This window comes from Diabrotica undecimpunctata, chromosome 5 (assembly GCF_040954645.1).
Source record: "Diabrotica undecimpunctata isolate CICGRU chromosome 5, icDiaUnde3, whole genome shotgun sequence".
In the NCBI taxonomy this organism is placed as follows: Eukaryota; Metazoa; Arthropoda; class Insecta; order Coleoptera; family Chrysomelidae; genus Diabrotica; species Diabrotica undecimpunctata.
In genome coordinates, this window is record NC_092807.1 from 32,350,671 (window position 1) to 32,378,114 (window position 27,444).

A 27,444-nucleotide genomic window follows, 5' to 3' on the forward strand; every position below is an offset into this window, starting at 1 on the left:
TAGGAGTAGACACCTTGGACCAACTATGTTACACATATTCTATAAAAATAGAAAGACGCGTCATTGGCCATATGCTTTTTTTATAACCTGCTCAATATTGTGGAATACAACTCGATAATACCTTAACGTGGTTCTAATGCGCCTGAAAAGAAAATTTTTGCCAACAGAAGGGCTTACCTAAAAAAACTGGCACTTGATTTAGTGAAACCTCCAATGGAAAGCCGTTTGGACTGTTCGACTATTCACAGTGTACTAAGAATACCCAATCCAGTAGAAGTACCAACAAGACCGGTTGCTACCACAGGTAGATGTAAATTTTGACCCAGAAGCAAATACCGAAAATTCAGAGTTAGCTGTGCCATGTGCAAAAAATTCATTTGTTTGCAGCACCAAAAAAATATGCCCAACTTGTGGATAATAATATAAAATATTTTTGTATACAAAATAAACTCTTAACATGTTATCTTAAGATTGTTTTTGTCATAAGTTCTTAAATATACACATAAATATTATTAGGTCGAAGTGTAGCAATCTAGGGTTAATATTTTATCGGTATTCCTTTACCTTTTACTTTGCCCAATAAACTCAAATCACAAACATCAAATTTTTTCAATTCACTGCAGTGTTATGAACACAAATTTTACAAGTAAATGCTTGATTTCGTTTTTATCAAAACATTCATTTTATTTTTATTTAAGTTAATTTAACAAAAAAAATTTCAACTCTTAATTACTAACATTACCTACTGTTATTATTCTATGTATAAATAAAATTATAAAAAAATTAATACCATATAAAATACTAAACTAAATTAATACAATAATTTATACATGTATCTATCATCACTTGACATTATATAATGATATTAAGTATTACAAAATATCCTCCCACCCAACTGCGCATCTTAGATTGAAAGTTCTGAAGTCCATCTGGTACAAACATTCATTAACACGAAAACTTAATTTTGATTTACCTAATACTACACAAACATCCTAATTTCTTCTTCTTTAGATGTCGTCTCTATGTAGGTTGGCGAGGACTTAATTAGATCAAATCTCGGGTGGTGAAGAACTGTTTCATTTAAGAAATGCGTTTCTGGTCACTTCTATTCTACATTAAACTTTTTGTTCTGGGCCCAAGGTCTCATTTATGCAGCATCCTAGATCAATCAATTTGTTATTTATTAACATATTTATGTTTGGAGTATTCCTTCTAAGTATCTCAAAATTGAATTTCATAAATTCAATTAACTTACTTTTTTCCGTTGTCACTGTGTAGAATAATACCCACTGGCGGTAAGTAAAATGTAGAGAGACGTAACCAACGATGACGGTAGTAAGAGAAAAAAATAGACATGAAGTCGAAGAGGAATCTTTTCAAAGAAGTAAAAAGATGCCTAGAATGCCAATAATATTAAGAAGTAAGATGTTACTAGTTACGATCAGTTAGATAGGTTCCTAGCAATTGCTGAATATGCAAAAGATATGAATGAAGTAAATTGGGAACTGCAAGAATTAAGAAATTACCAAAAATAATTTAAGGTTTGCCTTTTTGTATGTTGTTTCAAATTATAAGCTATGTCAAATTGTTTAAAAGAAATGTTTCCAGTGTATAATCTCATATGAACCTTCATGTTAAATAATTGGGAAGAAAACTGCTTAAAACAAATGTCAGATTTACTTTTCTTTATTGTGCACTTTCAAAATCTTTTTGCGAGAAAACGGCTTAAACCAAATTTCACACTTGTAAGAGTTTTTCCAGTGTGCACTCTCAAATGAGTTTTCAAAGAACCTGCCTGAGAAAACCGTTTAAAACAAATTTCACACTTTAAGATTTTTCACCAGTGTGCACTCTCAAATGCCGTTTCAAATAACGTGCCTGAGAAAATTGCTTAACACAAATTTCACACTTGTAAGATTTTTCTCCAGAGTGTACTGTTAAATGAGCTTTCAAAGAACTTGCCTGAGAAAACCGCTTAAAACAAATTTCACACTTGTAAGATTTTTCTCCAGTGTGGACTGTCAAATGTCTTGTCAAAGAATCTGACCGAGAAAAAAGATTAAAACAAATTTCACACTTATAAGATTTTTCTCCAGTGTGCACTCTCGAATGTATTTTCAAATAACCTACCCGAGAAAACCGCTTAAAACAAATTTCACACTTGTAAGATTTTTCTCCAGTGTGGACTCCCATATGTGTTTTCAAAGAACATGCTTGAGAAAACTGCTTAAAACAAATTTCACACTTGTAAGCTTTTTCTCCAGTGTGCACTCTCAAATGTATTTTCAAAGAACCTTCCCGAGAAAACCGCTTAAAACAAATTTCACACTTGTAAGGTTTTTCTCCAGTGTGCACTCTCAAATGTATTTTCAAAGAACCTTCCCGAGAAAACCGCTTAAAACAAATTTCACACTTATAAGATTTTGCTTCAGTGTGTACTCTGAAATGTATTTTCAAAGAACCTTCCCGAGAAAACCGCTTAAAACAAATTTCACACTTGTAAGATTTTTCTCCAATGTGCACTCTCAAATGTGTTTTCACATGACCTGCCTGTGAAAACTGCTTAAAACAAATTTCACACTTGTAAGATTTTTCTCCAGTATGCACTCTCAAATGTGTTTTCAAAGAACATGCTTGAGAAAATTGCTTAAAACAAATTTCACATTTGTAAGATTTTTCACCAGTGTGCACTCTCAAATGCTGTTTCAAATAACGTGCCTGAGAAAATTGCTTAAAACAAATTTCACACTTGTAAGATTTTTCTCGAGTGTGCACTCTCAAATGTGTTTTCACATGACATGCCTGAGAAAACTGCTTAAAACAAATTTCGCACTTGTAAGATCTTTGTCCAGTCGCAACTTTCATATTTTTATTTACTGTTTTTCCTTCAGAGTGTTGACTCGTATAATTTTCTATGTAAGATGAATCGTCAATTAGGGACTCCATAATTTCCTTTTTATGTTCGTCGTGGAGATAACCTAAAATACAAACCAACTACAATATAAATATTTAAGTATAAGGGAAAATGAACGCAAGAATCAATTTTGTTTTATTTAAAACTAGATGACCCGCCAAACCTCGCGCCTTAAAATTAAATAATGTATCAAGGTTCAATAAGTTAATCTTTGTAGTCTGTTAAGTAACGTGAAGTAAGTCAGTTAATATGAGGGATGTTGTGTACATGGCAACGAAAGGGCAAGGCATACAACGAAATACCACTGTCAACGTTTGTAAATTCTTGGAAAAAACTTTGGCCAAATCTAGAAGATAAGATTGACCAAGCAAACATATCAGCAGATGAGCCAAACAACATTCTTGTTAACGAACCTGATGGCAATGCAGCTCTATTGCACGACCTTCAACAACTACCGAACTGTGGTCCCATTGTTGAAGAAGATGTTTTGGAGTGGATCAACTTTGAAAAGGAGCTACACGAGATTTTGACGGAAACGAAATCGCCATCGAATTACTGCCATCTGTTTCAAAAAGTCCTAACTCATCGTTTAGAAGAGGAGGAAGTGCATATTTCTACCAGATAAGTACATAGCGACTTCTTCGTATACACCGTATCTCCCTTGCCGCCAAATTTAGTACGAAAAATCCGTAACTCCCTAGTTTGTCGTAGAATATACCACACGTCTGACCTATCACTGTTTTGAAAGTGTTGTTTACTGTTATTTTGAAATATTTAAAAAAAAAGTTGGTGGTAAGTAGTATTAAATATTTATTAAACAATATACAAATATTAGTGATATGTGTATCTATAAAATATTTTCGTTTTACCATCATATCTTTTAAAATGGGAGATAAGTAGTATTCGTATTAGTCATATTGCTATAAATATGTGGATTTACGAAGTCTTCGGAAATCGAATATCTTGTTATTATTATTTCAATTTTGACAAAATACAATATTCCTTTAATATCGAAAGCAATCAGAGAATCAGAGATAAAGTAAAGGTTTAATCTAAAAAGATGTATGAATAAAAATATGTATTTCTCTAGATTTATTCTTTTATGTATTGGATGTTGACCGGTTAACCTACAAAATGGACAATTACCAACCGGTTGAACAGGCTGGCTTCCGCAAAGGATATAGTACATCAGACCATCTGCTGACAATGAGAACATTGATAGAGAAGGTAAATGAATACCAACTACCCGTATTTCTTGCCTTTGTCGACTATGAAAAGGCGTTTGATAGTATCGAGATATGGGCCATAGAACAAGCTAATAATAATTGTAGAATCGATTCGAGATATAGGCAACTAATACATAATATATATGAAAATGCAACTATGATAGTACAACTAGACGAAAATACAAATCCCATCTCCATTAAGAGAGGAGTGAGACAAGGAGAAGTAATATCGCCAAAACTTTTCAACGTAGCCCTAGAAGACGTCTTCAAAACTACAAATTGGTAAACCTATGGTATTAACGTTAATGGCAACAAGTTAAACCACCTCAGATTCGCTGACGACATAGTGATTATAGCGAGCACATTCGAGGAACTGCAAATTATGATGGGGGAACTAGAAGCCAGCTCCCAATACGTCGGCCTAAAAATGTTTTATGAAAAAAACAAAAATAATGACAAACACAGATGACCCCAGACGTATAACTATAAATGGCAGTGAGATAGAACAAATCCAGGAATATATCTGCCTAGGCCAAATCCTGAGACTTCACAAAGAGAACCAAAATGCGGAAATTACTAGAAGAGCAAGACTAGCATGGGCAGGATTTGGAAAACTTAGTTGAATACTTAAGAACCGCAAAATACCCCAATACTTGAGGAGCAAAGTGATCAACCAATGCATCCTTCCTATCATGACATATGGATGTCAAACCTGGACCCTAACCAAGGGAAACATGAATAAACTAGCCACAACAGAAAGAACAATGGAAAGAGCAATGTTAGGTATACGACTGTCAGATAAAAAGAGGAACGACTGGGTTAGATCCAAAACAAAAGTCGAGGACATAGCAACAAAAATTGCCAAAATTAAATGGAGCTTCGCGGGCTACACTGCTAGACAAAAAGACCAACGTTGGAATACTACAATACAACATGGGAGACCTTACTAAAGTAAACGACCAAGAGGAAGACCACAGATGAGATGGGTTGATGATATTAAAAGAATAGCCGGAAGAAATTGGAAATATGTTGCTCAGGATAGAGACCGATGGAAGGAGTTGGGAGAGGCCTATGTCCAAACATGGACGACACAAGGCTAAGAAGAAGAAGAAGTATTAGATGTTTAGTTTTCTATTAAGTCGCCAAATTTCTTTGGCTACTCATAACAGAAGTTATTTTTTAAATAGATAAATTATTATGAAACACAAGACTCTAAGGCCTTTTTTTAAGTTTGAACAATGAATTCCAATTCAAGGGGAATGCAATGTTTACAGTTGGCACTAAACGCAGATTTACCAGATAATTCACCTACTTTGTGTAATTTGGAAAATATTTCAATAGTATTCATTCCGTTAAACGAAGAATTACCAGGTAATGACGAGATTGTTGTAAAAACAACCTGTTTATAATATTGTAATCATAGTTAGGTATTTAGTTATTTTATCAACTTGTGCGCTCAGATCGTCACCTCTCTGGTTAATGTGTTTGCGACCCTCTCCCTCAAAACCTCTCTCCACCCCGCGTTATAGGACTTAGGACAAGGAAAGTGCGAATTTGTCTCTCGGCAAGTAAGGACCGGGTGTGTTGTCGAAAAGTGCGTGAATCGCACGGGAATCGGTGTTTTGTGTTAAAACGTATACCAGTTTGTTTCTCTCAATTCCATGTATCTCTATTACTGCCTCCTAGCACTGTAAAACTAATGATATTTGTATAACTCTTTTTAGTATTATCCAGATACCTATGTATATATACCTATATATTATCAATGTAGAATTAGTCCTTAAGTTCACTATAAATAAATCGAAGGAAAAATACGTCTTAAGTCTTTTATTGCTTCAGTGGTCTTTAATAAATATTTTGAAGCAATTAGGTGTTCAACTACGCCTCTCTTAAAAGTGGAAAGTTTGGTAATAAAGTTACCCTCTCCAACCAGAGATAATACAAGATTTGACGAGTGTTACGGATGTTCCGGTAAATATCAACGAAAGCAGAAGTGAGCAAGAAATTATAGAAAACGAAAATGAATTAACCCAAATCTGATAATAGACAGTCAGATTTGGAAATGGAAGTTGATGGCAAAAATGTAATCAATAAGAGAAAAAGAGTAAAAAGATGGCAAGTGAATGAACAGAATTGGAGTGACCATATTAATCGAAGAAAAAGAGAAACCGGAAAAAGTTATTTTGGTAGAAAACGGATTGAAAATAAATGGAACTATGATATTAAAAAACAACCAAAAGTAATTAAAAATAGATGTAATTGTAAACTGAGTAAAGGAAACAGTAAGATAAATTGCGGATTGTTAACGGAGCTGCAGCGTGAAACAATATTTACAAGATTTTGGGAACTTACTTGGAAAGAGAAAAGAATATTTGTAAATAATAATCTTAATATATATAAATCTCGTGTCACAATGTTTGTCTTCAATGGACTCCTAAACCAATTAACCGATTATAATAAAATTCGCACACCATGTGCAGTTCGATCCAACTTGAGAGATAGGATACTTTAAATCTCAAATTATAGTCGCAATTTTAATTTATTGCTAATTATTTGTCTGTTATTATTTGACAGTCACAATTATCTGTTAACTCCAAATGATTCTAACAGATGTCGATACCTTTCGACTGGGTTGAGTAAGTAATCAATAGATGGCGCTGCTATGGTAAATCTACGAACGTGTCATATAAGATACATTTTAATAGCATAATTACCACGTGTTGTTGACGCTATAAAATTAATTAAATTTATTTTGTAGTGAACGAAATACTGTATAATTCAATTGTTTTCACTTTTTAAATTTTTGGTGTTAGCATAGCCGGCCACGTGTTACTTAGACTGAAGTGTAAATTGAATTCATATTATAATGAAGATAATACAGTGAAATTAATCCTGTTTTTTACTTATTTGTGCTTCATTGATCAAAACTGTATAATTTAATTTGAATATATGTATGTAAGTATTATCACATAATTATAAAATTTAATTAAAATGTCAATGCAAAAATGATACACAATTTCCTACACTTTTTCAATAGTTGTACAAATATTTTTTATATTCTCAGCTTTCCCATCCACGAAAGAGATCCTGCTGTCCAACATCTGGCAATACATCTTGAAAACGGTCAACGTGTATACTTCACTGAAGAAAATGTTCTCCAAAGAGCGTTCGAAGCTCCGAAAACGACTCTAACTGAATTTTTTACATTGTGTCAAAAACCTGATGTTTTTGGCCAATTCGCGAAGACATTGGTGTTTGGTGATGTTCCACGTTATTTCACATGTAACAAATCCAGTAAAAAATGGGAGCCACGGAAACAAGGAAAACCACATCCTTCCATTACAGGCATATTCAAAGCTAAGACAATGGGGAGACTTTACACGGTACATCCAAAGCAACGTGAGTGCTTCTATTTACGTTTGTTATTGGTGAATGTTCCCGGACCAACGTCTTTTGAATTTTTACGAACAGTTAATGGTCGAGTATTCAATACATACCAGGATGCATGTCGTGAACTGCAATTGCTAGAAGACGATAACCATTGGGACTTAACGCTTGCTGATGCTGCGTTGACATCAACACCGAATAACATTCGTCAGTTGTTTGCAATTATTTTGACGACATGTTATCCCTCGCAAGCACAAACTTTGTGGGAAAAATATAAAAATTGTATGACAGAAGACATCTTGCACCGAATTAGACAAACAAAGCAATGCCAAAACATAGATTATACACCAGAGATGTACAATGAAGCATTGGTCTTGATCGAGGATTTATGTGTTCTTATTTCAAATTTACCACTTAATCATTATGGTATGCCATCACCTAATCGTCCAGCCACCGACTTAGTCAATACCGATTTACAACGAGAAAATCAATATGATCATGGAAGTTTAGTAACAATTATCATGAACAGTGAACCATTACTGACAGCAGAACAAACAATTATTTATGATCGGATTATGCTGGCTGTTGCTGCTGAACAAGGCGGTTTTTTTTTCTTGGATGCACCCGGTGGAACCGGTAAGACATTTTTAATATCTATACTTTACTGGATGGTGGGCGAACAGCACATTCAACATTCAAGCTGCCATTGGACGTTCGTAATAAACCAGATGCAATGTGTAACATCAAAAAGAATAGTGGAATAGCTGCAGTGTTGCGGAAGAGTTCTATAATAATTTGGGATGAGTGCACAATGGCACACAAATATTCACTTGAAGCATTAAACAGAACTATGCAAGATTTAAACAGCAATAATAAACTTTTCGGTGGTGCTATCTTACTTTTGTCTGGTGACTTCCGGCAGACCTTACCAGTTATACCTCGCTCTACTTTCGCGGATGAGATTAATGCATGTTTGAAACAATCATTCTTATGGCGAAGTGTTGAAACACTTCGATTGACCATAAATATGCGAGTACAATTTCAAAATGATCCATCAGCACAAATATTTTCCGAACAACTACTAGATATTGGGAACGGTAAAATAGAACTGCAACCAAATACGCAATGCATTAAACTACCAGACAATTTTTGCACTGTTGTTCAGGATAAAAATGAATTGATTCAGAGTATTTTCCCGGATATACAGAATCATTATTTGAATTATGAATGGCTTAGTCAACGGGCGATTTTGGCAGCCAAAAACGTTGATGTTGACGAAATTAACTTCCAGATACAACAGTTGTTACCAGGTGATCTGATGTTTTTTAAATCAATCGATACTGTTGTTGATGAAAATGAAAGTGTAAATTTTCCGATTGAATTTTTAAATTCATTAGATATCCCTGGAATGCCACCACATAATCTTCGATTAAAGATTGGTTCCCCTATTATTCTCCTCCGAAATTTGAATCCACCTCAATTATGTAACGGTACGCGTTTGGTCATCAAAAAGATCACCGGAAACATTCTTGAAGCAACCATTTTGGCTGGGAAGTTTAAAGGAAAGTGGTCCTGCTGCCACGTATTCCGATGATACCATCAGATTCTACCATATCCTTCAAAAGGCTACAGTTTCCAATTCGTTTAGCTTTCGCCATGTCTATAAATAAATCTCAAGGTCAAACAATGTCCATTTGTGGTTTAGATTTGGAAAATCCATGTTTTTCTCATGGGCAACTATATGTTGCGTGTTCACGTGTTGGGAAACCGTCGAATCTATTTGTGTTAGCTAAAGACAGGTTAACCAAAAACATTGTGCACCGATTGGTGTTAAATTAAATTGAAAGTATTTATAATTCGAAAAAATAGATATTAATGTTTAAAAGTTTAAGACTGTCTGCCTTGCCTACCTCATTCATGAGTTTAAGCGTCACATGTTATTTACTGTATTATACTGTAATATACTTATATTTGTTATAAAATTAAATGGAAATAATAAATCTGATAAATTTTTATTTTGTACCTATTGATTTCTGCTTAATATCAAGTGTAAGAACATTTTAATTAATTGTGTTCAACGTACTTCCCCTTCAAATCTCAATCCAGTGAATTTGTATACCAACATCAACATTTTCGTCTTTGTTCGTAAATAATTTCATTGTACTAAAGGGTTATAGTAGTAGAAAGTCAAATAAGGAGATCACCATATTTTTTTACAAATACCATCTGTGTGAAAAAGCATAGTGGACTCCGTGACTGATGTTCTCTTATTGTTCCTCTTAGATTGTTTACTATAATGTAATATAACAAAAACTTTAGCCACAGCAACGCGTGGCCGGGTCAGCTAGTATTAATAATAATAGTAATTGGAGTGTTCATGAGCTTTTAACAGCATTTATTAATAATATTATTTCTAATTCACAGGAAATACCATCATTTCTTACTCAGGGAACCACTTATCTAATACCGAAGGATCAAAGTAACACCCAAGATCCAGCAAAGTACCGCCCAATTACTTGTCTTCCAACTTTGTACAAATTGGTCACATCCTGTGTGGCCCGGCGTATCTACTAACATTGTGCTCTGAACAATATCATAGAGCCTCAACAGAAAGGATGCGCTAAGGGGTCCATGGGCTGCAAGGAACAACTTATTATCGACTCAGTCATTTCTAACCAGGCATACACCAAAAAAAAGAAACCTTTTTACTGCCTTCATTGACTACAAGAAGGCTTTTGATTCAGTGCCGCATGAATGGCTTATAGATATATTGAAAATGTCGATGATAATCTCGTGACCTTTTTGAAGCATATAATGGCAGAGTGGAAGACTAAAATTCACCTTCAAATACCGGGTGAAATTAATATCGAAACTGAAGATATCCCTATTAACCGGGGGCTTTTCCAGGGGGACTCGTTGAGTCCACTTTGGTTTTGCCTAGCAATGAACCCACAATCTCAGCTGCTGAACTCTACTGACTCAGGTTTTAGCATCAAAAATAACAACACTGTTGTAGCCAAGCTTAATCATCTGTTGTATATGGATGATTTAAAATTAATGGCTTCCACTCGAAACCACCTAGATGAGATGCTAAACACTGTAGAAGATTTCTCAAATGATATCAGTATGAATTTTGGACTATCGGTCATATCTTAATAGTAAAAATTTGTTTAAGGCATTAAATACGTACGCCTGTTCCGCGCTGAGCTACTCATTTGGTATTATAAAGTGGTCAAAAACGGATATAGAGGGTCTTCAGCGGAAAGTAAGAACACTTCTCACAAAGGCGCAAAAACATTATCCACGTAGTGCAGTAGAGAGAACAACATTACCGCGGTATCAAGGAGGAAGAGGACTTATGGATATAGGGGAGCAATTGGATAAACAAATTGCTAATTTAAGAACTTATTTTCAGGTACAGGCTAAGACATCTACTTTACATCGAGCAATTTGCGCAGTAGATGATACGACGCCGCTTAAACTGAGGGAACAAGAAATGCGCATAAACCACCTGACTAAGCAAGACAAAATGCGCGCCTGGATGAGTAAACCTCTGCATGGGCGACATCTTAATGAGATCAGCCAAGAATATGTCGACAATACAGCGTCGAACTATTGGTTGACATCAGGAAAGATGTTTCCCGAGACTGAGGGTTTCCTACTTGCCATTCAGGATCAGGTTATTCCAACTAAAAATTACCTGAAATATATTGTTAAAGATCCTCAAGTCCAAAATGACAAATGCCGATATGGATGTCAAGCCCAAGAAACCATCCAACATCTTACCGGTGGCTGCCAGGCATTTGTCGGTACTGATTATAAAGAACGCCATGACTCAGTACGAAAGATTATCCACCAAGAACTAGCTGACAAACTGGGACTTCTCCAAACCGACCATCTTCCTTATTATCAATACGTCCCTGATAGAATGCTTGAAAATGACAACTACAAGCTATACTGGGACCGCACTGTGCTTACAGACCGACCAATGGCCCATAATAGACCCGATTTCATACTAGTTAATAAAATTACTAGGCAAACATCACTTATTGATGTGGCGATACCCAACACCAATAATTTACGTGTTAAATACAACGAAAAGATCGCCAAGTACAGAGATATAGAAATACAAATCAGGAGACAATGGAGAATAGAAAGTACCCAGACGATACCTATTATTCTTTCTACCACTGGAGTCATCCCGAAGAGCCTCCTAGAAAACATAAAAAAGCTGGGTCTAAATGAACATCTATATAAGATTATGCAGAAAGCTGTGTTACTTTCGACGTCCAGATGCGTACGAAAATTTTTGGGAGATACACCGACATACCAAGTCACCTAGGACTCGATAACATGGAAAGAGTCCCACCAGAGCTCAATCCTTTTGATACCGTAGGTATCTGGGATGAGTGAATTTTCCCCTTAGAGGGAGTGTGAGCCGTATGGCTAAATCTAAATAATAATAATAGCTGTACTCCTCGCGACGTCCAGATGTGTACGAAAATTTTTGGGAGATACTCCAACATACCAAGTCACCTAGGGCTCGATAACATGGAAAGAGCCCACCAGAGCTCAATCCTTTTGATACCGTAGGTATCTGGGATGGGTGAATTTTCTCCTTAGAGGGAGTGTGAGCCGTATGGCTAAATCTGGATAATAATAGCGTTTATTGTCCAACAGAATTCATTTATAGGACAAAATACAATACTAATGTTGAATGAAATATTAATAATTCATAGGTACTAACTAAATAACACATTTTTCGAGTATTTTACCTTAACATAAAGAAACTACTCAATCACCTAGGTAGATCTCAGCCATCCTAGTAAGCTGCTTTAAACTGCAGTGAAATATATCGCAGTAAGCACTTAAGGAATTATAATAGTTGCACATGAGAAATAGAGGAGAATTTAACATAAGATTAGTTCTAGCTTGTGTATTTCTGAACGTAATCGAATTTCTCACTGGATAAGATGGAACGTTAAAATTTATTTGTCGAAGAATATCAGGGCAGTCAATGAGATTATGTAGTAGCTTGTACAGAAATATTAGGGAGGCATTAATTCGTCTAGATTCTAATGATACTACGTCCAAACCGCTACACAACTCACTATTGCTGATGCCCCTCTTGGGATATATGCCGTTAATTTGAAAAGACAAAAATTTTAAAAATTTACGCTGCACCTGCTCTATAATTTGGATATGTATACATCATAAAAAGGTGACCAAATGACAGAGGCATATTCCAGTTTACAGCGTACAAAAGTGTAATAAAGTAATTTAATTGCCTTAGTATTAGTGAGATTTCGACTATTTCTAATTATGAATCCATAAGATTTAATTGCTTCTTTAACCTTTAAATTAACATGTTCAACCAAGGTGAGTTTATAATCAAATGTAACTCCAAGGTCTTTAATTTTATTCAAACGTTCAAGTTCATTGCCGTCGATAATATAAGGATGGTATATATTAGACTGTTTCCTAGAATAACTAACTACTTTGCACTTATTGGCATTAAGATTCAAATGATTTGAATTACACCATTCATGTACACGATTCAGTTCACTCTGCAGAAAATGACAATCATTAAGGTCGATTATCAATGAATAAATCTTTAAATCATCGGCATAACATAAACATGGTGCAGAAATTGATTCACACAGATCGCTAATAAATAACAAGAACAATAATGGACCTAGCTTAGAACCTTGTGGAACCCCTCAAGAAGCCAGGTACTTTTCCGATTTGTAACTATTATAAGCAACAAACTGCGTTCAAAGGAGAGGCGTTGAAGAAACATCTAGAAGACAATTTTCCACCGAATTTTACTTTAAAACGGAGAACGGAAGAGTATGTGTTTGTAAAAAAATGTTTCTCAATACTCTGGCCGTAGGAAAATGGGTTATTAAAGGCTGGGCATACCAAGATAATAATATCCCAGTTAATATTAATTTAAATGCGAGTAGTACCAAAAGGGATCTGTATGAAAATCAAAAGAAATTTCTTGGGCAATTCTTTGATAACCTTTTTAAATTAGAATCTCATTACTGCCGTGCCAGTTCATTTAAACTGTACTTGGAATCTGTATGGGAATCGAAATCGCAATAAAAACGCAATTATATAAATTTTATGAGGATAGTTGCAAAGAGAACAACGCATCTGTTCTATCATATGCAACATTCTTAAAAATGTTTGATGAGCAAAATTTATCATTATATTCTCCTAAAAAAGATCGCTGCAATGTCTGCATTGGATACGAAAGTAAAAACATTGAACAAGATCAATTTGATTTGCATATGACCTTAAAAAGAGAAGCTAGAGATGGATTAGACAAAGACACTAAATCTAAACACACAGTATTTTCTATGGACTTGCAGTCTGTATTATTGTCACCTAAATCAAATGTTTCATCCATGTATTACAAAATGAAATTGGCCGTACATAGTTTTACACTTTATAATAAAAAAGATAATAAAGGGTTTTGCTTTTTATGGACTAAATGTGAAGGGAACTTGACTGCCAATGAGTTTTCAACAATAATTGTCTATTTCATCTCTAACCTATTAAAAACGTCTGCATCATCTAACACCATAATAATAATATAGTGACGGTTGCAACTACCAAAATAGAAACTGCATTCTGACAAAAAGCTTGTTAAATATTGCCTGAGAAGAAAAGATAGAAATTATTCAGACATTTCTTTTAAAGGGACATACTCAAATGGAAGGAGGAAATTAACCCTTTCACTATCACTTCCCTTTAGAGTGATTAAAAAATTCTAATTTTTGGTATACAAAGTATTGTTGCACTATAGATTATTTTTTTATACATAAAAAGAATTTAACTACCCCCACCCTTCCAGTACAGGATGTCCATCACAATGGACAAAAAAAGTTCATGGAAGTAAAAAAAACCATTGAGTGTTAAATTTTTATTAGAAACTCTTATAAATCAGATCATTGTCAAAAGTAATATAAATTATAACATTTACTTTGTATGAAATGTGGAAAAACAATTCCTTTCCTTTAAAATACATAAATAAACTTTGCATGCTTGACAAAATATATGTGTCCTGCTCTTACACCCCTCATTTTTGCATCTTGAGGCTTCCTTTTTATCATCATACTGTGGAAGATGATGGTATCCATCAAATCTAAGGTCTTTTAGAGGCCTTATTTCAGTTTTTTTTCTTTTTGGAGGGACCTGGATTCTCGAAGCTTTTTGAGCACGTCTTTTAGGAGCACGTCTACTGCAGATTAGATTTTCGGCCACTTCTTGGCGAAAAGCTAACAAATCAAGGATTTCCCTCTTGTTTACTCCCAAAAGAATAGCTTGAGTGCGATACTCAAGCCATGAATTTACCAGGGCTAAATCAATGGCATGAGTGATCATTCTCACAGTCCATTTCTTTGATCTGACATAGGATCGGTATAGACTTAGTAAGAAGTCCAACTTGTCGACGCCGCCCATGTTACTGTTGTATCGTCTTATAGCTTCAGACCTGGGAATCTGCACATATTCTTTTCTTGTTTTGTCCCATCTTTCTCAAAATTTGTTTGGTTCCTTTTCAACTCATCTTTGTCATTTTCCCCCATATTTTCACTATTTACAATTAGCCCCAACCTTTCTTCTTCATCTGCCAAATCTACATCTTCAACGTCGCTGTTTTCAGGCTCATTTTCATTTCCTTTATTTTTATCTATAGTTACATCTAGAATATAACCCAACCTGACTCCCAACCATCATCATCATCTGACAGGTACTCAATATCTGAAACATCATCGTTCTCAAGATAATAAAGAAGTTCTTCTTGGGTTAGCTTTCTTTTTGAATTTTTTCTTGCGTTTGCCATTATCTAAAAAACAAAAACAAACGTATGAAGGACAAACATTAGTAAATATCCATATAAAACAAAAAAATAAAACTTTTGAAAACTAAATTTAGTCAATTTTTTGGGGTGCCCCTCCCTCAACAATTTATTGTCTCGCGTCTCCACCATACCGACACTACTAATACAAAATAGAAATAAAATTTATAACTTTTGCAAAAACATGGTCTAATAATATATTGTCCACAAACTGCGTTTGTCCATGGTAATGTACATACTAATTCAAACTACATCTGTGGACTTTGTATTATATAAAGCATTATAAATTATTATGGAACTCCAACGTTGAAACATGTACTTACCAATAGCAAATCATAAAACTTCTAATTTTAGTAGATTTACAAGAAAACGTAAAATATATCACATAACCTAAAATGCACCTGTTTGCACAACACGCCACTCACGTTTTAAATGTTGACTAACGTGTATTGTCAAACTTTATCGCACTTTCTACCAACCTAAAAACTTTAAAATAGTTTGTACTTTCTGATGTACAAATGTAGATTAGGAGATAAATAATTCTGAATTTCATATAAGGCAATATTACAAGGAAAGGGTTAAAGAAGCGGAACATTAATGTACCAGCAGATTATATTTCTGTTTGTGAAACTGCCTGCAAAGATCCTTATCCCATGAAATATTTGAACCATACATTTAAAAAAAAAAATGGACTCTTTAAAATACCACAGTTCAATCAGACCTAGAAAAACAGTTGGTGACCCTCATGTAACGGACCTGAAACAACTCAAATACACAAGAGATGGAATGTTTTACAAGTTGAGACATTCAGATCAAGAATGGAGACCGTTGGATGTCAGAAGAAATACCAAGTTTGAAGTGATACCATTTGATAATTTACCATCCCTCTACAGCGAAAGAATTAAAATTTCTCTGGAAAAATACAATCATCTTCAAGCTTTAAAAAAAAGTTTGCTGCCTGACTATCACTCATTTTATGATGAGTTATGGCACAAATAAACAGTTCGAAAAATGTTTTGTTTATTTTAGTTTATAATGTTTAGTTTGATCCTTTTTATTTCTCCAATAAACCTAATTTGTCAGACATTGTTTGCATTTCTTTTCCATACGATGGTGTCAAGTAGAACCAGACAACCAGCATGTTGGTTTTGAATTTAACATTTACTAATGAAACTATTATTATTATTTACATTTTTGAATTTTGCAGTAAATTGTTTTTATGTTCGGTATGTACTTTTAATTAAATGAAAAATTCGTATCTCCAAGTTCATTACTAAGAAATATATATATTGTGACAATTAGGGTTTATAGAAAATAATTTATAAGTTATATACTACCTAATATTAGATATTTGGTTGTTTTAAATAAGTTATATACTAGAGAATTTAATAAAAATATATTTATGTGAGGGCATTTTTAATAAATTAGCATATAATAATTGTAAAAAGTTGTATTTTAGTAATTTTAATGTTGTAAATAGATTTAAGTGAGCCATGTGCTTAGGCAACCAACTATACAGTGGATTGACAAATAGAAATTAATCATAATACGAATATAAGTGGGGTTATAATAATAATGTTGGTTTGAGGTGTTTAATTTATATATATTTGATGATTTAAATGTTTATTCTGATCTGAAAAGCCTAAATGTCAACAAAATTATCAATGGAACATTAACGAATTCTTCAGAGTGCAGAGTGTGACCATTGTTTACAGTCGAACATTCTCGAAATAATGATTATGGCGGTGGATCGAACAGATATTTTTTTCGAGAACATCTATATAGAAGTGATAGAACAAATTGGAACATGATTTCTTACCAGATGGTTCTGGAAGATTGAAAAGATATAAATACCCGTGATTTGGATTCAAGATGGCAGTTTTTAGTTAGAAGTCAAGCAGTTTATTATGAAAGTTAGTAGAAGATAGACACAATTAATTAGTGAAGTCAATTGTTCACAGTTTTAGTAAATCAGTCAAGCAGTTTTATAAGAAATATGAAAGTTAGTTGGAGATAGTCAAATTGTTTAATATAGTGAGTTAAATGAAGATTAAAAATTATGCATATAATTTAATGCACATTTATAATTATACACAAATAATTATTGAAGATTAAAAAAAGTATATTGGAAGAAATTAAATTATATTATGGTTGGAGATTAGTATAAATCAACTTATAATAAGTGGATATTGGTATATTGAAAAGAAGAATAAATATAAATGCTGTTTGCTGGTTTGGTTGGTGGTGTATAAATGCTGGTGAAGAAAACTATATCTTAAATTGGTAGAAGCTGATAATTGGAAAAAGTAATTTCACAAAAAACAAGGATAACTGAAGTACGAAGACATTCAGTGGTGATTAGAATCTATATAGTAGAAAACAGTTCATTTAGGCATTCAGTGAAAGAAAGGTACAAAATTTTGTTAATATAATTTAGTTAGTGTCATAACAATTTCAATTTTGAAGATAGTTTGTTTAAATTTTAGATTGTCTATAGAATTTAATTAGTTTTATAAGAATATCAATTTAAAGATAGTTTATTTTAAATTTACATTGGCTAGGTTAGATAGATATATGTGTGTTTCATAATAGTTATAATAAAGATAATTTAAAAAAGTACTTACAAGCTAATTCTTTGAGAACCGCGATAAAAACCCTATATATTATATTATTAAAAATACTCATTGCTCATCATTCAAACAAAAAACACATCATAAAAATATATAGATATATATATATATATATATATATATATATATATATATATATATATATATATATATATATTGTAACAGCCACACCGTTCCGTGGCTGAATACCACCGAAGTTACCATGACAGTGTCCACCGAGAGTGAACGGTGACAAGAGATATATATGTTTTGTTGTTGTAAGATGTAGGTTAAATTGTAACACATGGTTTTCCTTTTAATAAAATCGTGTAAATCAATATTCACAGTCATTACCTAACTATTTTAACTAATACCCACATCACAACTGGCGCCCAACGTGGGGCAAAATAGTTTAAAGTGTAGTTCGTACTGTGAAAATCGTAAAGTTTCATTGTGAACAGGAAAAAGTGTTTTTGCTCCCGCCATTGTAAGGTGATTAGTGGACATTTTCACTTAGTTTAGTGCTTCACAACAATAAATCTACTGTGTATGTGACTGCTGTGGAAACTCCGCACAGACCATCCAAAAACATCGTGTGGGAATATCAATCTTCCACTACAGACCATTCAAAACATCCTGTGGGAATATCAATCTTCCACTAGGCCATTCAGAAACATCCTGTGGGAATATCAAGCTTCCATTCAAGGGTATTTACAAGAAATAAGCAACAGAAACTGTAAGCCTTTAATTTTTATTACTATTTTTGTGTTAAACTTGCAATCACGGCAACAAACGATAAACACAGTTATTCGCTTAGGTCGACGACGGTTTTTAGTTCAAGCGAATCAACATCAGCAGAAATGTCTTCGGTAAATTTAACAAGCGAACAGTTTCAAGCCTTATTAAATACAATAGCAAGGCCTATTTCGGACTCAGGTAGTTTAGCAAAATGCGCTTCTCGCTTCGATGGATCAAAGGGGGCTGATGTAAAAGCTTTTATAGATGCGGTCGAGATCTATAAAGAGTGCACCCACGTATCTGACACGAACGCATTAAAGGGTATACCCATGCTGCTAGACGGTTTCGCCGCCACGTGGTTTCAAGGTGTTAAAAATACGGTAAACACGTGGGCCAGCGCCATTAATTTATTACGATCAACTTTTGGACCTCAAAAACCAGCCTACAGAGTGTATCGGGAACTGTTTTCGACGGAACAAGATGCTAAAACTCCGTGTGACATTTTTGTATGCAAAGCGCGCGCGATAATAGCTCAGTTACCGGCAGATACATTAACCGAAGCCACTCAATTAGATATGGTATACGGTTTGTTGCATAGGAGAATACGTGAAAAAGTAGCACGTGATAAGATCAATACATTTAGCGAACTCTTAAAAGAAGCGAGGCAAACTGAAGAATCGTATGAAAATCCGGAAATAAACATTAAAAACGAAAACGAATCAAAACGGGTACGGTGTAGCTTTTGCAAAAATCCAGGTCACGTGAAGGATGAATGTCGAAAATTGGCCGCAGTCAGAACCAGGGAAGCAGATTCTCGAAAATCTTCGGTTGAGCCCAAACCTAATCCTCCTCTAGTAACTTCTCATACTAGCCCTAAACCAACCTTTCCTACTTCGAATCAGATTTCGTGTTATGGATGTAAGACTCCTGGATTCATTAAGAGTAATTGTCCAAAATGCAAATCATCCAGTAAATCCTCAGCAGTATCTGAATTTATGCTTGCTGAAACAGTTAATGTCGACCAACAGTTTGCCACAAACCTATCAACTAAACCCATTGTTCAGGTCACTATTGAAGGTCATGTAGGTCATTTTTATCTTGATTCGGGAGCACAGTGCAGTATTGCTGGCTCTCAGCTAAGAGATATCCTCTTGAAGGATGAGGTACCCTTTTCCACAAAAAGTGTAGACATGACCCTAGCGGATGGTAGGACTACTTCTACTACTGTTTTGGTCTTTGATTTAGTTGTTACCTTACAAAACCGCTCTCATAGCATTTCCTTAATTTCTGTGCCCACACACACAAATAGTCGTACCTTACTGGGGGCAGACTTCTTAAGAAAAGCTAACATCATTCTAGACATTCCTAATGACTCATGGTTTTATGGTGATGTCCCTAATATCCCCTACTCATTTGTTCCAGATCCAGCTCAGGTCAGCTCTCCTTGCCAGGTCAATAGCGTTACTCTTGCTCATTTAGAACTACGAGTAGATGAAGGAATTTCTCTATCCTTAGAAGAAAGATCCAATCTTAACAACATTGTTAAGGAAAATTCTGATTTATTCGTATATAATATAGACCCTACTCCATATGCTGAACACTCCATTGTATTGGTTGATGATGTACCAATATCTGTTCCACCTTACCGTATGTCAGAGCCCAAAAGGCAATTACTGCGTCAGGAATTAGATAAACTTTTGGCTCAAGGCATAATCGAAGAGTGTGAGTCCCCATATGCTTCACCCGTGGTACTTGTGCCTAAGAGAGATGGAGGTATCAGATTAACAGTAGACTATCGACGCTTCAACGCAATAACACGTGCAGATAAGTACCCTCTGCCACGTATTGAAGATATTTTGCATGCAGCAAAGGAAACCCGATTTATGACTACCCTCGACTTAAAATATGGTTATCATCAAATCTCTGTACGAACAGCTGATCGTGACAAAACAGCCTTCGTGTGTCCATTTGGCACCTTTCGTTACACACGCATGCCCTTTGGTATGTGTAACAGTCCCGCTAGTTTCCAAAGGATGATTGATAAATTTCGTGCTGTTCTTCAAAATCTGAATATCCTAGCTTATTTAGATGATCTGATAATATTATCCCCATCCTTCTCTGATCACATAGACGATTTGAAACAAGTATTCAACCGGATGCGCCTATTTAAATTATGTCTAAATAGAGCAAAATGTTCATTCGCCTGTGAGGAAGTCCAATATCTCGGACACATCCTTTCACCTTTGGGTATCCGGCCAAGTGAAAATAAAGTATCTGCCATATTAAATATTACACCACCCCTAAATGTTACTCAACTGCTAAAATTCCTGCAAACATGCTCATGGTTCCTTAGATTCATCGAAAATTTCTCCCATGTTGCTAAACCTTTGTCAAATTTAACCAAGAAAAATGTGAAATGGACCTGGGGAGCAGAACAACAAGAGGCCTTTGAATGTCTGAAACAATTATTGTGTTCCGCCCCAATCCTACGACAAGCTGACTGCAATTTACCTTATATACTTCGTACAGATGCTAGCATTTATGCTTTGGGGGCATGTCTTCTCCAGGGGGAGAAAGAGAACGAACGACCTGTAGAGTATGCTTCGAGACTTCTGACTCCTGCTGAACAAAACTATAGCACTACAGAACGAGAAGCTCTCGCTGTGGTTTGGGCAGTGAAGAAATTTCGAGGATACTTAGAAGGCGCTACTACAATAGTGCAAAGTGATCACCAAGCCTTAAAATGGCTAATGACCTTAAAGTCCCCTACTGGACGGTTAGCTCGATGGGCTTTAGAGCTTATGCCATATGACCTAAAAATAGAATATATCACAGGAAGAAAAAATGTAATCGCAGATACTCTATCAAGGCCTCCCATGACAGAAGTTCCCATCATAGCTGAAGTTCATCTAGTAAGAGTAGATTTTCCAACTCTTAGTGTTGCTGATGTTCGAGAAGAGCAGCTTAATGATCCAGATGTTGCCAAGATTATTAGATGTTTAGAAGATCCCTCTTCTGACACAAGTGTAGATTTCAAGAGGTGGGCAGAAAGAGGATATATCATGAACAATGGGATATTATACCGTTATACTCCTGAAGTAGATGAAGAAGAGCCCCAATTGGTAGCGGCTAGTACACGTATTCCTCACATACTGCATGAGTACCATGATTCCGCTACTGCTGGTCATTATGGAGTGGAGAAGACTTATCAAAGAATAATAAAACGCTACTATTGGTCTGGAATGAAGAAAATTATCTGTGACCATGTACGTAAATGTCTTGACTGCCAACGCTATAAAGTCTCTAACCTCAAACCCGCTGGTCTCCTACAAACCCCTGTTCAGTCCCAGAGGTTTGAAGTGCTATCTATTGATTTATTTGGGCCTTTGCCCCTCTCTCCTCAAGGTTATACATGGATTCTGGTAGTGGAAGACACTGCTAGTCGTTGGGTAGAATTATTCCCGTTAGAATCTGCTACTGCCGCTGCCTGTGCCAAGTGTTTCATAGACAACATAATCTTAAGATACGGAATCCCTCGTCGAGTCGTCAGTGACAACGGTACTCAGTTCGTGAGTGCGGTAATGCAACAAGTGGCGCATTGCTTTGGGTACCAACAGAACCTTATACCTGTATACCACCCGGAAGCTAACCCCGTCGAACGAAAAAATAGAGACATTAAAACTCAGTTAGCTATTCTAACAAATAATGACCATTCGTCTTGGTCTGAAAAGTTACCCGCTATACGGTTCGCGATGAACACTGTGAAGTGCGACTCAACCGGTTTCACTCCCGCGTACCTCACGTTCGGTCGCGAGTTACGAACTCCTGATGATGCAAATCGTGATTTTCGAAGCATCATAGCTAAGGACAACTTCGTGCCACAAATCACGCCCTATCTAATAACTTTGTGTAAAGCTCTTAGTGAAGCCCGCGAGACACATGAACAATCCCAAGATAGACGTAAGAAGTATAAAGACTGCCACCGCCGCTCGGTTTCGTTCGAAGTAGGTGATATTGTGCTAGTCGATTCGCATACACTAAGTGACGCGTCTAAGTCCATAACTTCGAAGTTCGCGCCGCGTCGTGACGGGCCCTACAAGGTGACCAAAATGCTGTCCCCTACAACCTATGAAGTTTCACACATCGACACTCCGGATGTTCCTGCTGGAAAATATCATGTCTCAGCCTTGACGCCTTTCCATGCCGATCCAGAAGATCCGTGCCCTGCTCCAGTTCAACCTCTCCGTAGAAGAGGTCGTCCAGCGAAATCCTCAGAAGCCGACCCTCCTGCTCCACTGGTCTCCTGCCCAGAGTCTTTGATCCTTGGGTTAGACGATAGCGAAATGGGCCCCCCTGTTGGAGATGACCTTGCTCAAATTGAAGCTGAACCTGAACCTGACCCTATTACCAGACGTAGACAACCCCGACCAAAACGTTGTCATTGCTGTCCTGTAGAGCTCTATTCCTGCTTAGACTCTGTTGCCCCACCCGCGAGTCGCCAGGGTGGTGCAAAGGGGGAGGATGTAACAGCCACACCGTTCCGTGGCTGAATACCACCGAAGTTACCATGACAGTGTCCACCGAGAGTGAACGGTGACAAGAGATATATATGTTTTGTTGTTGTAAGATGTAGGTTAAATTGTAACACATGGTTTTCCTTTTAATAAAATCGTGTAAATCAATATTCACAGTCATTACCTAACTATTTTAACTAATACCCACATCACAATATATATATATATATATATATATATATATATATATATATATATATATATATATATATATAACACATTCACGTCACTGGATTAGGTGTTCACACACGATATGTGTTAAATATATGTCAGAGTATTCCTCGGTGTTGTCTTCTATTTCATGTACCAGTGTTTTGTTTTTGCTAGATACATACAAACAATAAATGGGCATTTTTAGATAAGCATCAGTTAGTTTGGCCACTTTTAAGTTCAGCCTAGGATCTGGTTGCGAGCTGGTGGAACTTACGGGAGTCTACTGTACTAGTTTAGACTAGACATGTAAACTTTGTCTATATTAAAATCATTAAATAAAAACATTTTAATTTAAATGTAAGAAAAAATGTGGAAAGTAAAGTTTTATTGGTGATTGAAAATAATACTTCACTCCAGATTCATTACTTAACAGATTTGAGTGTGCTATCTGTAAATTGAACATCATGGCATTACTTTAAAGAAATGTTGAATGTGGGGCAATGCTGTAACTAAAGTCACCCGCATTTGGCACAAGTACTATAAATCAGATCAGACAGAGACAATAAGACAGAGATGTCTTTTTCTGTGCTTCCTATTTATTTTGTTAATAAAAGATCATTTAACCCTTTGTCTCCCAAATACAATAAAAGTGTAAGAATTACATTCTCCCAAAGGTACTTATAAGTACCATCCATTTAACTAGGTAAAAATATGTCCACAATAACAGCACATAATTGCAAAGCCAAAGGTATGTTTTTGAAACCTATTAGAATATAATTAAGCTGAATTGCGAACACAGATATTCTATTTTATGACAATATTTACCAGTTACAATCAGTCTGTGTAAAGTACCAAGGTCTATGTGTTCCTCAGAAAGTTTCCAATTATCTTTCTTACCAAATCAGCTCATTCAATATATTTTATTTGAGTTACTATTATTAATTATAAGGTAAGCTTAATAGGATCTAGAAATTTATTTAAAATTTTATTAGGAAATTTTAATATATCGAGATATGTAGCTGGTACTTAAAAGTATCTTAGGTAATTAATATAAAAATTATAAGTGAATATAAAAATTAATGGGAAAATCCCAGTAGTTGGCTGTATACCATCGTTTAAAAAAACATACAGAAGTTAAAACACTTCACCATTGTATTTAGGTATATAAAAGCATTTATATTATATATTTATATATACCTAAATACAATGGTGAAGTGTTTTAACTTCTGTATGTTTTTTTATAAGTGAATATATATATCTGGCAGCTATACCTATATTACTTTATTTTCTCTTGGTATATGAAGGAATATATGAAAAAGCCACTTACTGATAGTGAACTGCTAGATATTATTGAAAATGAAAATTTTGATTAATTTATCATAGATAATAGTATGGATACTGATACTTAACCAGATTACGAAGAATATGACATTCAGTTGTCCCAACCTACCTATCAAACCAATCCACAAATTTCTGGAAGTCTTCAAGATAAGGAGCAACAGCTACTGGATCATCATCATCACACCGTTAACAACAAAGAATTTAAATATGAAGAAAATGAAGTGTCATTTCTGACCATAATACGATAATACAATATTTCCAATAAATTTATACTATATTTACCAATGGTACTTTTCAGTACTGTTAATCCTACTTTATTAAAATAGTTTTAAAGCTGTGTTTTAATATTTCTGTCAAAAAACAGTAACAATAGGTTTTTATACAGTTATCTGACAGATTTTTGAAGTGCATAGGTCAGATAAGTTGGTAAATAACTGCTTAATTTGTATTTGTCTCTTATATGCCTTTAAATTGTATTTAAGATCAAAATTATATTAGCTGGTAAAAAAGTTATTCCGATTTACATTTCTAAACTAATATGGGGGGAAGTTAAATATATTGTTACTAACCTTTTCCAGTTTTTTGGTTTTCTTCAAATGGGTTAATTAAATGTTGTTCTATTTCAGTACTTATGGGACATTTCTTTAAGTCTAAATTATCATATGTGTCATGTGTACTTTGCCTATTGGATTCTTCCTGAATTTCACATTTAAAGCCATCCAGAAGATTATCATCCAATTCATTATACTCTATTTTTAATTTAGACGTTTCCTCGCTAATTTCTTGTTTTACTTCCATTTGATTACACTTGATTTTATGTATCCAACAATAATTTTACAGTCAAAAAGCGAAATCACAATAAATATTCCGGTAATTTCTTCCGTTTCCTTTGTTTTATTTAGGGCAATGAACATAACCTATAATGTATGTTGTATTTCTTCTTCTTATTCTTTTTTTGGCCTATTCGCGAGGAACCGCAAAGTGGTGATAGATTTCAAATGCATCCACTTCGGGAAAACATTGAATTTGTATACATATTAGCGACCGGTTTATATTCTAATTAACAATGACTTTGACTTCAAAAAACTATTGCAGTATTCCTCAATGTTCATCCTATTAAAATTCACAAAAAAATTCCATACATAGGTTTCCGCTGGACGAGAATATGAGAAAAATTTGGCAATGCATTTTGCGAATTGGCAGACCTATAACCAAGTACATGACTGTGCAGTTTACATTTTACTGAGAACGATTACTTTCCAAATAAGTGTTGATTAAAATATTATTTATATTTTAATGTATTTATATCTAATTTACTTTATAGTAACACCTGAAACTAAATTGAGAAGACTGAAAAATGCTGTTCCATCAGCTAAATTGCCCTAGGTCTCATGAAGTTATTAGTAGAAAACGTAAGGCGTAATTTACAAAATATAACGTGGCCAGCTCCAAAAACTGCCTCACCCTCAACTAAAGATCTCTACCGACCTAGCAACCACAAAAATAATTGAGATAATGTAAATTTTACTTTCCGTGTTTCAGACATACTGTAAAACAACAAACATTTAATTTTATTTTTATTCATGTTTGGGAGTCAATTACCGCATGTATAAACACGAATCACAAACAAATAAACTTTGAAGAACGTACTCCAACTTTATAGCCTAGTTCTAGTTTTGAATATCGAGTTTAAATTGTAAGCCGGAAATAAATATAAATAAATATTGTGAAATAAATTAGTGAATATTGTAATAAAGATTTTAAGAAACTTGTAAGTGTTATAAATGTAGAACCTTGGATAATAAATAAAGACAATAAATCAGATTAATAAAAATACTACAGAACTATCTTACAATAAAGTCGTCCCAGGAACGCAACTCAGCAATATCATTTTAAAGTAGTCTACTTTGAAATGTATAATATATGTCTGAATTGTCAATATAAATGAGTCAGATAAAATTAAATTATTAGAAGAATTTTTCACCAAGTAACAAAAAACAAAATTTGTTTAATTTATTAATGTTTGTATTGTAGTATTTTTATTAATCTGATTTATAATCAAAGGTTCTACATTTATAACACAAGTTTATTAGAATCTTTATATATTTATTACACTTTTACACTTTTCACTAAGAACTAGAACACAACTACTTTAATTTCAATAATTTATTTACAGTATTTCGGACTAAAACCTCGACTTCATATTCAAAACTAACTGTAACTTAAATAAAAAGTTCCTCTATATTTATACTAAACAACCGTTAGACTAGAATTCCAGCGATTCCCTTCCAACAGACTAGAAGGTCACCCGTACTGGTTTTTCATTCGACCAGCTTCTAGAAACTTCGAATCGTAGGCGACCCATCAGATATTACCTGGGGTTTCTACCGGCTGGTGTGTGATCTAGAAAAGACTTGAATGGAATATAATTAGAAATATAATGTTTACAGTTAAATATGAATCAAATATTTATCGTAACATTGCCCCTCTTAAAAGATAGTTCCTCCTGGAATCTTGTCGGGACTGAAACGGTGTGCTGGTATCGGCAACTGGACCCTCTTTTACAACTTACAGTTGTATAAAAATGACAAGGGACGGTTTTCTCTCCGCACCAGTAACTATGCGGATTGCAACA

The 27,444-nt window shown here is 34.6% G+C and overlaps 1 protein-coding gene across 1 annotated transcript; it reads right to left on the reverse strand.

Moving 5' to 3' along the window:
- Positions 1 to 668: 668 nt before the first annotated feature.
- LOC140440590 (uncharacterized) lies at positions 669 to 25,709 on the reverse strand. Its single transcript, XM_072530964.1, has 2 exons — positions 25,379 to 25,709; positions 669 to 2,978 (listed from the first exon to the last, which is right to left on the reverse strand). Exons 1-2 carry the CDS (start codon positions 25,605 to 25,607, stop codon positions 1,828 to 1,830), a joined length of 1,380 nt encoding a protein of 459 aa, XP_072387065.1. The 5' UTR covers positions 25,608 to 25,709; the 3' UTR covers positions 669 to 1,827.
- Positions 25,710 to 27,444: the final 1,735 nt, after the last annotated feature.

What these genes read in the sequence shown, in the direction of transcription:
- LOC140440590 (XM_072530964.1), bottom strand. Translation starts at nt 25,607, where the DNA reads ATGGAAGTAAAACAAGAAATTAGCGAGGAAACGTCTAAATTAAAAATA. An exon ending in AAACCAAAAAACTGGAAAAG is followed by an intron (nt 2,979 to 25,378) that starts GTTAGTAACAAT and finishes TTTGTATTTTAG; the next exon opens with GTTATCTCCACGACGAACAT.